General features: G+C 38.6%; 1 protein-coding gene across 1 annotated transcript in view; it reads left to right on the forward strand.

The window, feature by feature from the left end:
• The first annotated feature begins 9,920 nt into the window (after nt 1-9,920).
• Nucleotides 9,921-13,405, forward strand: part of LOC123245776 (cytochrome P450 2J2-like) — a 30,847-nt gene continuing 27,362 nt past the window's right edge. The window contains exon 1 of the mRNA XM_044674780.1: nt 9,921-10,115. Coding sequence (XP_044530715.1) covers nt 9,921-10,115 — 195 coding nt within the window. The remainder of the gene's footprint in view (nt 10,116-13,405) is intronic.

Below are 13,405 nucleotides of genomic sequence, written 5' to 3' on the forward strand. Positions count from 1 at the left end.
GAGTATGAAGCCATCATAATTAGCAGGTCATTTGAAAAGAGCATGGAGGTCGTTTGTGGTGGTGGTGGTGGTGATGGTGTTATTGATTGCTTGGTTTTGTTTTCTGTTTGGACTTGGTAAAGTTTCACAGTTATGAAAGTCATGAAACAAAGCTTGAAAACAGAATGAATTTAGAACAAGAAAAGAATTACTAGATCACATAACATCAAACCAAGATTTAAAAAAAAAACTGAAGCATAAGTCAATCATATTTGTTTTACTAAAACTCTTAATAATGAAAATATTTTACAAATATTTATTTACCGTTATCTGCCTTACTTAAATTCAATTTTTGTATCAATCAAGACATCACCCAACAGGGGGAATCTAGGTGGCTGCTCGGTTGATTGAGAGCCAGGCCTAGGTTCAAATTTGACCTCAGATACTTCCTAGCCGTGTGACCCTGTACAAGTCACTTAACCCCCATTGCATAGTCCTTACCACTCTTCTGCCTTGGAACCAATACATAGTATTGATTCTAAATTGGAAAGTAAGGGTTTTAAAAAATCACCCTATGTCATTGGTCCACATTAAAAATGAAGGATATCCAACAACTCTGACTCTCTCTCTCTGTCTCTATCTCCATTTCTTCCTTTTTCTTTCCCTCTTTCTTTCTCTCCCTCTCTATCTCTTCTCTATTTCCCATTCCTTTCCCACTCCTTCTGTCTCCCTCTCCGTCCCACTGACCTTCTCCCTGTCTTTACCCTCCTCACCCCTCCTCTCTCTCTCTCTCTCTCTCTCTCTCTCTCTCTCTCTCTCTCTACGAAAGATGAGTCATGTACTGGGCTGGCAGACTTCACTGCTGTCCTATAGAGTCATTAGCTTCAATTTGTCTAATTCTGATGTTTATTAGATATTTCCTTCTTGAGATTTTGGCCTTCTTTTTTTAGGTTTCTTATTTCCTCTTCCACTTTTTCTTCTATTTCTCATTTGTTTGTTGAAAGGCTTCTGGATCCCCCTCCCCACCAAAACTATCTGGTCTTCCTTTTTATACTTTAATCTCTTCCAGGTCCTTTAGGATCCAGTTACTCTGACCTCTTTGATGTTTTCTCAACAAGATCCTCCATCTTCTGATTCCAGGAATTTTTAATGACTGTCCCCAATGCCTAGGACATTCTCCTTTCTCATCTCTACCTCTAGAATTCCTTCAAATTGCAACAAACATCCCATCTTCTGGCAGAAACCATTCCTAATTTCCTTTAATCTTAATGCCTTCCCTCTGTGGCCACTTTTCCCAATCTAACCTATATAAATCTTGACTATATATTGATCCATCAACAAATATTTATTAAACCCCACATGATGGGGTTTCAAATTGAACTATATAAATTAGAGAAATTTTGGTATTTTTATTTGAAATATATTTTTAAAAAGCTAATCTGTTCATACTTACATGGAAAATAGTCTCATTAATGTGAGAACTCCTTGGCATTGTGCCATTAGGAGATCTATGTGGTTTGAATACCAAAGAGGCATATGGGCTGCCCACTGATTATCATGCCTTTCGACTACATAACTATTCATTTCTATTAGTAATTCCTACTGGCATCTTCCCTTGCCAATTTTCTTGTACTATGATTCAGTTTTCCTTTTTCCTACCACACAGATATTTCAAAATAGTCTGTGTCCTATGTAGGCATCGTATCTAAATCTTTTATGGAAGAAAAATATATTTTGAGAGATAATAGTCATGGTTCATCACTGGGTTTTTTAATAGCCTAAAGTGCCATAGAAAACTTCTGCCAAAGTAAGATATTTACAGAAGAGATAGACACCTTAGTAGCTAGCTGCCAGCTATTTCCCAAACCAGTATCCATTAATCAGAAAAAAAAAAATTTAAATCAAACCAGAAGGCTATTGGTTCCTGTTGCTTCAGACTGTGGTCCAGTTATGTTAAGTTATTCCAGAATCCTGAATGGATTAGAGTGTAATAAAATATATGTAATATAACAAATGTTTATTTTGTTAGAAAAATCCCCACTAGAGCACACCTGACAAGTGGTAATCCAGTATCTATTTAAAAAACTCAAATGAGAAGGGACCAATTCCTTTTGGAATCATTCACTCAATAAACATTTATTAAATGCTTATTACTGTGCCTGGCACTGTGCTAAAAACTGAGGAAACAATGAAAGACTTATAGCCTAATGAGGGAAGAAAACTCATTAAGAAGAACTGAAGGAAAGGATGAGGGACAAGGACAGGTGGCAAAGATGAAGTTCTGCAGTCGTGGAAAATTATTAAGTGGCTTCCCTGGGCCCCCTCCTTAAATGGAACAGCCATATTTCATTTTTTAAATGGAGGGTCTAGGAGGAACTCTTTGCTGTCCACTCTCTCCATTCTGCAAATCGAAAGAGAAAGGAAGACAAAGGAATAAGTAAAGGGAGGAAAAGGAGAGATACCTACAGGGAAGTACACATCGAGATGTGGAGAGGTTGTGGGGTGGGGTAAAATTAGAGTATAAGGGAGGGTCTCTTAAGTCAAGATGGGGGAAGAATTTTTAGAAACTAACTCATATAAAGAAATAGGAGTACACAGTTATAGGAATAGGGATGGGATTTTTGGGAAGGTTGATAGAATAATAATTAAAAGGTAAGGGGGGAAGGGAAGAGGAATGAACTTTAAAAAGGTGGGCCAATTTGGAATTTGGAGGTGTGGGCAGGGAATCCCCCTCCTCATTCTGTTGCTTTGTTTGACATCATCAACCAGGGACCTGAAGATGCTTTACTATTGAGATGTGCAAGTATAAACAAACCCTCAGAGAAAGGAAGGTGAAACTAAGAAGACTGAAAACTGATCCCACAGGTACTGCCTCCACCCCCAGGCAAATTAAGGGACTATGATTAGTTCCTGAGATGTGATGTGGAAGAGCTAGTGGGTGGAGAAAACTACTTATAAGGTGAGATCAAGGCACTGCTCCCTCTCTCGAACTCCTCTGGCTGGAACTTGGAACCTGAAGGAAATCCTGGTAGTGATGAGCTTCAGTTCATCAAATGGTACATAGGGTATTAAACTAAGCAACTCTTTACCTCTATCCTATATTTCCCTCTCCTTACTATCACTACTTGGATGTAATAAAGCTACTAAAGCTACTAGCAGCCTTATAATTTAATTTTAACTATTGCAGAGGGCAATAGGAGAGTATGAGAGAATTTTGAGGAAGAAGTGTGAATTGGAAAGGTTTTGGTCAAAGTAAATTAGGCATCTGAGGAGGCATATGACAAAAAGAAAGGAAGGGAGACAAACAGTGAGAAGTAATGGAATAAATTGAAATGTATAGTTAGGAACTATGACATGGAGTAATGGAGTGAATTCGCTCACAGAAAGAAAATAAAGAGCAGAAAGGCTCAAAAATCAGGACATGACAATGTGTTGGTTATAAGAAACACACTGAAAATGAGAGACACGGAGTGAAGGCAATAAGCTGGAGAAAAATATACTATGCCTTAGCTGATCCAAAGAAGGTAGAGGTAGCAGTTATGATGTCTGACAATGTTGGGGCTAAAATGGATATAATGGATATAATCAGAATGGAGGAACAAGGTAAATATATTATGGTGGGGGGATACTATGGATAATGAAGTATTATAATTATTGGATCTGTGTGCACCAAGTGTAATAGCATCCAGATTTTAAAGGAAAAATTAAATGAGATGCAGATGGAAAACTGATAACAAAATAATATTAGCAGAAGATTTTAATTTTCCCCTCTCACAACTAGGTAAATCTAAACAAAAAAATAAGAAAGAGTTAAAGAAATTAATATAACCTTAAGTGAGTTAAATATAATAGATATCTGAAAACCCCCCTACACACCTGCATGAGTATAGTAATAGATCTAATCCTGAGCATACATGTAATCCAAAATTTCTACTTTGGACAACAATAGTTTGGAAAGCATAAATATTTTGCAAAAGGTTACTTCAACACTCATCATACTATGGAAAAATTCTTCATTCTTGAGTAGTTATGGCATTAGAACAAAAGTTCCACTGGGTATGACCAAGCTGAAAAGACTGATTTGGGAAAGAGTATGGTCATGGTAACAGATTGTGTCTTCTGCCTAAGGACCAATCTAGATAAATATTGCCCTCGTAAAGCATGTTAACAGAGAATCAGTTGGGTTAAGTTGATCAAATTAAATGCTGATAGAAACATGGAGAAACAGGCTGTGAATTGGGTTTTTTTTTTAGAAAACAAGATGAACTTATTCATTAAGAGCAGTGAAGCTGTTCATGGTTATTGACCTAGAGATCCCATTACTAAGATTAGGCTAAAGACATTATTGAGAGGGAAAAAGCTGTGTATGTATGAAAATATTTATGGAAGCTTTTAATGACAAAAATAACTGGAAATAACACAACTACAATGACTGGGAGGAATGACTAAATAGATTCTGATATGTAAAAGTGCCAAATACTGGAAAATAAAGAAAATAATGGAAACAAATGAAGAGATGAAAAGAGAGGAAAAGAATACATACTATGATTACACTAAAAAATATCAACCCCAAAATAAAGGAAAAATTTTTCAAAGTAAAACAAATCTAAAGTGATCTCAAAAGCAGAGGATGTTTATATTAGTAAACACATATGGACAGAGGGTGCAGGAGTAATTTGACTAGGATGACATTATATCTGAAAAGAAGTTTGCACTGGGAGAAGTCAGAAGAAAGAGGTAGAATAGGGTAAATTATCTTACCTGAAGAGGTGCAAAAAACCTATTATGATAGAGGGAAAGATAAGAATGGTCACAGTCAATGCTTGTTCTCATCAGAATTGATTCAGAAAGGAAATAGCAACCATACTTCATTGAATATCAAAGCCTCTCTTACACTGTAGAGGAGAGAAAAATAATAAAAGGTATGCAAGGGGAGGGGAGATAAAAGAGAGAATGGAAGTGGGAAATGCAGTGGTTAAAATAAAAAAAAAAAACTTGTGAGGAAGAATGGAGTGAAAGAAGAGAGAAGCAGCAAGGTAAAAGGGAGAAAATAAGATGGAGGGTAATACATGATAATTCTAATTGTGAATATGAATGGAATGAACTCATCCATAAAATGGAAGCAGTTAGCATAGTGAATTAAGAGGGAAAGGTAAAATCCCTGACACTATTTTACTAGCTAAGTACTCCAGAATCTAAAGCCTTCTCATGAAGGGTCTTCAGCAATTTGATTGTATACTCTTATCACCCTCTCTTCTCTGTTCTATATATCCTGCATTAAACTGCTCTCTTGGTTGTTATTAGAGATATTGATCTATGAAAGATTAGGCAGGGACCCAGGGAAAGGTCACAAGTCAGACCTCAGCTTACTGACAGCTAGATGTTGATGCAAGATAGTGACAGGCTCTCAGGATCTTCAAGGACACACAGCACAAGGACAGAAACACAGGCAGCAATAAGGATAGGATCAAACCCCTCAGGACTTGGCATCACTCCCTCTAGGATCACATCCAGAGAGAGACAGACCTAACAGTCTCTGAGTTTCAGCTTAACCCTTCCTTGCAGCATTCCAGAATCTTTCCCTGTTGGTCTCATGCATCTTTCTTCTGCAAACCTACATTTTCCTACTAAAACTTATCTGTTCCTTATAACACACCCTACCCTACCCACCCAAAGCTGGTGAGCCAAGACTTATAATCAAAAAATACAATCAAGAAAATAGCACAATCACAGCTTATAACACCTGCAGTTTAGCATGGATGCTTACCTGCAGCCTAACTAGGGCATACACAGCCTGACAAAAGCAGGGGGTTCATAGTGTGGCATTTAAAATTATTGTAAGCCTTGGGAGACTACATCTCCCAGGACTCTGCTACAACTTCCCTGTGGGAGGTGTTGGAGAAAGTATAAGAAAGAGGGTTTTGGTGCGTTTTGGCTGGCTGGTCTCTTCTCTCTGGAGCCTGGAGGCTGGCTGACTCTCTCTGATCCTGGACTCTCTCTACTTGGGAGACCCTTTCCCCCTACCTAACATTTCCCTTTTCTAATTTAAATAAAACCTAGCTATTGTAAACCCTAAGTTGCTCTCTGATATTTTATTTGAGCCCCAAAGGGCTCTTGTCAATTTCCCCCTGCCTGGGCTGGGACCTCTACCTTCCTTTCCCTTCCTCTACCTTCCTCTCTCCTTTCTCCCGTCCATCCTTCCTCCTATCTACTTTCCCTTCACCCCCTCACAAGCCTGACACACTTATCAAAATGCTTGGAAATAGCACATTGCTATTGAAAATCAGGACTCTTAACCCCTCTCTACCTCTATGGGTGATGGGGCTCAGGGGACTGGTCATGTACCTAGCAGGAAGAACCTTATCAATTAACCATGTTTTATTGATGGGAAGCATTCCTTGGAATTCCTAAGAACAGATGGAATGTAAAAGTCAACAGACTACATGAAGTCTACCCTAATCTAGGACTCTGATTTAGGAATTAATACAATATATAAAAAATAAATTCTCACAATCCACCCTCTCTAATTGTTTTGGAAATAGTATCTCAGGTTCTCTAATGAATTATCCAATTATCATGCTTATAAATTTCAGGACTGATTCACCAAGATAGAGAAGAACCTGAAAGTACTATATATTACATGGAGGATCTAACTATGATGCTTGAATGTCTCTTAACATGGTGTTAAAAAGTGACTCAGAGGGGTAGGTAGGTGGCTGATTAGATAGAAGGTCAGGTATAGAAATGGGAGGTCATGAATTAAATATGGCCTCAGTCAGTTTCTAGCTCTGTGACTGGGCAAGTCACTTAACCCCAGTTGCCTAGCCCTTACCTCTCTTCTGCCTTGGAACCAATACTTAGTATTGATTCTAAGAAGGAATGTAAGGATTATTTGTTTTGAAAGTAACTAATAGACACCTTTACAGAGAGACATTAGGAGGCACCTCACCTTTTGGCACAAAGGGTCTTATATTTTTTTTTAAAAAACCAACACATGGGTGTGATTTAAAAGAGATACCAGGTGACACAACCCCTACTGTTCAGTCCATTATGTCAAAGGCCCAGGGAAAAAATACTGAATTAGCATTGGACGAAAGCTTCCAGAGCTCTCAGTCCACTGGACATCGTAACACTTGGAAGAGTTGAAAGAACTAACAGTTGGAAGAACTAAAACTTGTAGACATCCAGAACTAGATCTGAGGGTAGCAGTAAGGAAAACTGAAGTTTAAGAGAGATTAAAAAAGAGAAAATAATACGGAGGGGGATACAGAGTTGGTAATCATAACTCTGAACATGAATGGGATGAACTCACCCATAAAATGGAAGTGGATAGCAGAGTGAATAAAAATCAAAGAATCTTGTGATATGTTGTTTACAGGAAACACATTTGAGGCAAAGAGCAAATGTAATGGGCTACAGCAGAATTTATTGTATTTCAGCTAAAGTAATCAATGGGAGTAGTGTTATAGGGAAAATGAGGAAAAGCAAGAACTGCTGCCAAAGCAGAGACAGAGAAGATTGCAGAACTCTGGAAGGTGTCAGTGTGAGCTTCTTCTGTGGGGAGTTGATCTCTCTGGATGAGGTTGAGAGTGTGTGTCTGACCTCCTCAGGTGGACTGAGTGGGTTTGACCATTTCTCCCTTTCCTTGTGGCTGTCCTTCTGTTTGTGTGTCCAGTTATTCCTGATCTACAGAGACTCTTACAGAACTGCTGAAGCCAAATGTCAGCGATATCCTCTCCCTTTTGAGCCCTTGATCTGCTTACCTTCCAACTTTTTTCTACTCTAGTTACTATCTAAGGGGGGAAATTTTGGTTAGTGAGGTATTGTAGGAGCTGGGACCTTTAAGTAGAGAGAGTGTACTGTTAGAGCAAATAACAACTTTGTGGAGACAACTACTGGATTTTGGTGGGAGGTTTAGGTACAACATTTAGTCAGATCATCCCAATCCCTTTCCCTTCCTTCCCTTACTTTTAATAAACCCAGGTTTACATTAGTTTGAGTATTGTGCTAGATTCTCTTGTTGGTTTTCCCAACCCTGTGTTACTTCTGGTAACTGGCCTTAACAACCTATCTAAAACCCTATACCACCAAGCATTTTATTTCAGTAGCAATCATCATCTCTGACAAAGCCTTTTAAAGCAAAAACTAATTAAAAGTGATAAGGAAGAAAATTACATGTTGATGTTGTACATATACCATACATAATGTACGTACAATATGATGTTATACATATACCATACATAATGGAGTAATATTAATACTAAACATATATGTATCAAATGGTACAGCCTCCTAATTTTTAAAGGCGAAATTAAGCAAAACATAGAATAAAAAAAGGCCATAAAATAGTATTAGTGGGGAACTTTAATTTTCCCCTCTCAGAACTAGATAAATCTAATCAAGAAAAAACAAAAAAGAAGTTAATGAAGTAAATAGACTTTTTAAAAATTTAGACTCAATAGACCTCTCAAGAAAATTAAATAGGAATAGAAATCCATAGGTAGAAAGGAATGCACCTTCTTTTTGGCAGTATGTGATACAAAAATTGATCACATATGAGGGCGTAAAACCTCACAGCCAAATGCAGAAAAGGAGAAATAATAAATGAATCATTTTCAGATCACAATGTAATAAAAATTACAATCAATGAGAGGTCATGGAAAGACAAATTTATAATTAATTGGAAACTAAATATTCTAATTGTACAAAAGGGGGGGTTAAAGAATGAAACAAAATCGATCAATGATTTCATTAAAAAGATGAGAACAATGAGGCAACATATCAAAATTTATGGAATGCAGCCCAGATGAACAAAATAGGAAATAGAAAGCTTAAATAATCCCATGTCAGAAAAAGAAAGTAATGAGCTCTCTAAGAAAAAATCTCCAGGGTCAGATGGCTTCACAAGTGAATTCTACCAAATATTCAAAGGACTACTAATCCCAATATTATACAAACTATTTGGAAAAATAGGCAAAGAAAGAGTTCTATCAAATTTCTTGTATGCAAACATGGTGCTGAAACCAAAGCCAGGAAGAGCAAAAATAGAAAGAAAATTGTGGACCATTTTCCTTAAAAATATAGATGAAGGGGGCAGCTGGGTAGCTCAGTGGATGGAGATCCAGGCCTAGAGACGGGAGGTCCTACGTTCAAATCCGGCCTCAGACACTTCCCAGCTGTGTGACCCTGGGCAAGTCACTTGACCCCCATTGCCTACCTTTACCACTCTTCCATCTATAAGTCAATACACAGAAGTCAAGGGTTTAAAATAAAAATATATATATAGATGAAAAAATTTAAATAAAATATTAGCTAGGAGACTACATTATTATATCACAAGGATCATTCACTATGGTCAGGTAGGATTTATACCAGGAATATAGTGCTAGTCCATATTAGGAAAACTATCAGCCTATTTCCTGATGTTGAAAACAAAACTAACGGAAATCATATGACTATCTCAATAGATGCCAAAAAATAAAAAAAGCTTTTGTCAAAATACAACATCCATTCCTACTAAAAACACTAGAGAGCACAGGAAAAAAATGGAACTTTTCTTAGAGCTCTAAGCCTGCGGTCTGAGATCTGTGTGAGTGTGGGAGCCTTCCCTGGCCACCCTGGCCAAGGCATCCCTACAGCTTCCAGCAAACAAGCCCGTCTCCTCTTCGTGGGGAGCTGCGTTTGTTCTCCTGAGGCAAGTCCTGGCAGAGGATGGAGGGTGGAGCACAGAAGAGAGGCTCGAACTTCCTGGAACTCCCACAGGTTGGAGGACAAACGTCCACCCTATCAGCAGCAACAAGGGATACACTCAGATAGCTCAGAGCTTCCTCTCTCCACTTGGGCTCTGCTCCTGAGCCCCCTATCGCTGCTGCTGCTGCTGCTCCAAGAAGAGGAGGAGACATAGCTCGGCTTGGCTGGCCTTGGTGCTGGAGCTGGGGAAGATGAAGTTCCCTTCTCTTTGGGAAGGGGCCTCACTGAAGACCCTTCTCCTCTTCTCTGCCATCTTCCTGATCCTAGCAAGTTATCTGCAGAGGAGGAGGCGCCACCCTAACTCCCCGCCTGGCCCTTTTCGGCTGCCCTTACTGGGCAACACCTTTCACATGGATGTTAAAAAACCTCACATATCCCTCCAAGAGGTAAGGAGTGGGAGAGAAGGGCAAGGATCCACCGGCTGTGAGGGGGCGAGGGAAGCAGGACCTGGGACATGGCTTAGTCTGGGTGACCCACAAGCTTCAGTGTCTATCCCTGCACTGGCCCTACTTGGGGAGCAGCCTCTTAGGATGGGGAGACTGTCTGGTTTGGGACCCAGAGGGCCAGCGTTCATGCCCCTTTTCCTGACATTTACTCCCTGTGGGACCTTGAGAAACTAACTGAGATACTCATCACTTCTGGGATGAGTCACTGTACAAGTACAATGTTCATCGTACACTGTACAAGGTGAGGATTAGATGACCATTGAGGTCCCTTCTGCCCTGTGGTTCAGATCAAATGAGATGATATATGGAAAGGGCTGTGCAAACCTTAAAGCAAAATGGAAATGTTGCTGTTTTTATCATCATTTTCATTAGGCAGTCAACAAACCTCTGCTCATCTCAGTTTCCTCATTTGAAAAACAAAGATAATGAGAGTACCTTCCTCCCTCCCACGGTTGTCATGAAGATCAAATGAGATAATAATTGCTAAGTGTTTAGCACAGGGCTTGGAACACAGTAAGCATTGATAGACAGATAGGCAGATGGACAAATGGACAGACAGATGAGTAGATAGACAGACAGAGAGATGAATGGAGAGAGAGAGATAGGAAGATAGATAGATAGATAGATAGATAGATAGATAGATAGATAGATAGATAGATAGGAAGATAGATAGATGGAAAGATGGGTGGGTAAATAGATGGATGGATGAAAAGAGAGAGAGATGTATATATTATACATAAGCTATTGTTATTATCAGTAAAATGAGAAGTTTCTTGAGAACAGGGACTGTCATACTTCTTTTTGTATCCTCAGCACTACGTACAATGTGTGGCACACAAAAGACCCTTAAAAAACCTTCATTAATTGACTGGCTGGCAGAAATTGGACTAGGAAGCCTCTGAGGCCCTTTGAACTTTAGAACCAGAGGTTCTTAATCTGGGACAACTGAATATTTGTTAAAAATATTTTTGATAATTATATTTTAATAGAATTGGTTTCCTTTATAAGACTATATATTTTATTTTATGCATTTAGAATCTTTTTTTTTCTGAGAGGGGACCAATAGGATTCCCTAAACTACCAAAGGGACACAAAATACCACAAAAAATGTTAAGAATCATTTATCTAGGTTAGAACTTTGGATAAACAATGCCAGGTGAGTGAATTCTGTCTGACAATATTGGCACTGCCAATTTCCCTGTAGTGTTCTTTCCAATTAAGTTGAGCAAATAAGAACTGATTATTATTATTAATAAATTAATTATCAATTGATAAGTTGGTAAATAAACTAAGAATTAATTTCTAATAATTAGTTGGATTTTATATAGCATTTTAAGATTTGCAAGGTACTTTACAAATATTTCTTTATTTGATAATGATATGGGGTTCAAGGGACATAGAAGTTGTGAGAGCACTTTGGAAAAATCAACCCAGAGGGAAGCTAGGTAGTTCAGTGATCAGAGAGTCAGACCTGGATAGAGAAGGTCTTGGGTTCAAATTTGACTTCAGAATTATCTAGCTGTGTGACACCCTACTTACCCCCAATTGCCTAGTCCTTACTGCTTTTGTTCCTTGGAACAAATACTTAATATTGATTCCAGGTCAAAAGGTAAGGGTTTTATAAAAGGAGAAACAAAGAAAAACAAAGGTAGAGGTTGATTATTTCCATTCCCCACTTCTCTAGTGCATAACATATGAGCAGAATAAGACAACGACAGAGCTGAAGATTTGGGTGTTTTAATTGTGATGGCCCTGACAAATATACTTGATGCAGTTTGTCCTTATAAATAACTCTTGCGTAACCACACACTAGCTGTGTGACTTTGGGTAAATCAATTAATCACCCCAGGTCTTGGTTTTCTCATTTATAAAATGAGAAGTTTGGAGTGATTGACTCAAAATTTCCTTAAATCAACTGTTCTCCATAGAAGATGTGATTTAGACAAATATCTATTCTTTGATATCCCTCATTCAGGGCTTTCTATCCTGTTTCCATTTCTTTGGACTGGCAATGTGCCCTGCTTGGAATGAACTCCCTCCTCACCTTCTTAACATTGAAGAATTCTTGTTTTCCTTTAAGGTTCAATTAAATCATCACCTTCGATATGAAGCCTTTCCCAGTTCTCCAGCTGGTAGTGCCCCCTCCCGAAATTTCAATACTATTTTATTAACACACATGTGTACATATATATCTGCATATATGTGTGTATATAGATTGTGTTGGGAATATATACATATATATGCATATGAACATATGGGTACATACAGGCACACACTTTCCAAGATCCTTTTAACATTCATCTCCAAAGCCTCAAAATCTTCAACAGGGTTCTCTGGTTGATCAATTGAAACAATCCCAATCATAATTATAATCTCATTTCTGAAGAGGTTTAAGGTTGAGGACAAGTGCTTTTTATCTTAACACAACCATATCAATCACCCATTCTGCAAAGGAGGAACCAGCCTCATGTATAGATGCCCATCAACTTTGGAGTCATCACCCACCTAATTTGTATCAAACTGGCATTCAGATCTACGCCTTTCCCTGAAGCTGACATCTCCCTCTCATAAGTCGGGACTCAGAAATGCTGGTCCTGGTACTCACAGAGCTGAATAGCATAGGCTAGGATGTACCAGATTTACTTGGATCACCATCTATAGAAATGCCCAAACTTGGGCACTGGGCATGTGGAGAGTTCATAGAGTCTCCAAGGGTTATGGATAAAAACCATAATCACAGAATTTGAGTTGGAGGGGACAACAGTGGTGACTTAACCCAACACATACTTGGAAACCAAAACCCCTGTAATCCTACAAAGAGTCATCCAGACTCTACCTAAAGACCTCCCAGGAGGCAGAACAAACCACCTCTCCAATTAGCCCCTATCACCTTGGAACTGTTGGTCAACCATTTCAGTTGTATCTGACTCTTTGTGAATTTATTTAACGTTTTCTTGGCAAAGATACTGCAGTAGTTTGCCAGTTCTCTCTCCAACTCATTTGACAGATGAGGAAACGGAGGCAAATAAGGATAAGTTACTTGCCTAGGGTCACATAGCTAGTAAGTATCTGAGACCATATTTGAATCCAGCAAGGTGAGTCTTTCTGACTCAAACTCTAATTCTATTTGATTCCATCACCAAACTCTCTCTCCCAAATTAGTATTGGATGAAAATCAAATGAAAGCCTCATTTCTGCCTTACTCAAGTCATTGATAAAAATGATGGACA

The sequence above is a fragment of the Gracilinanus agilis genome, chromosome 4 (genome assembly GCF_016433145.1).
Source record: "Gracilinanus agilis isolate LMUSP501 chromosome 4, AgileGrace, whole genome shotgun sequence".
Lineage (NCBI taxonomy): Eukaryota > Metazoa > Chordata > Mammalia > Didelphimorphia > Didelphidae > Gracilinanus > Gracilinanus agilis.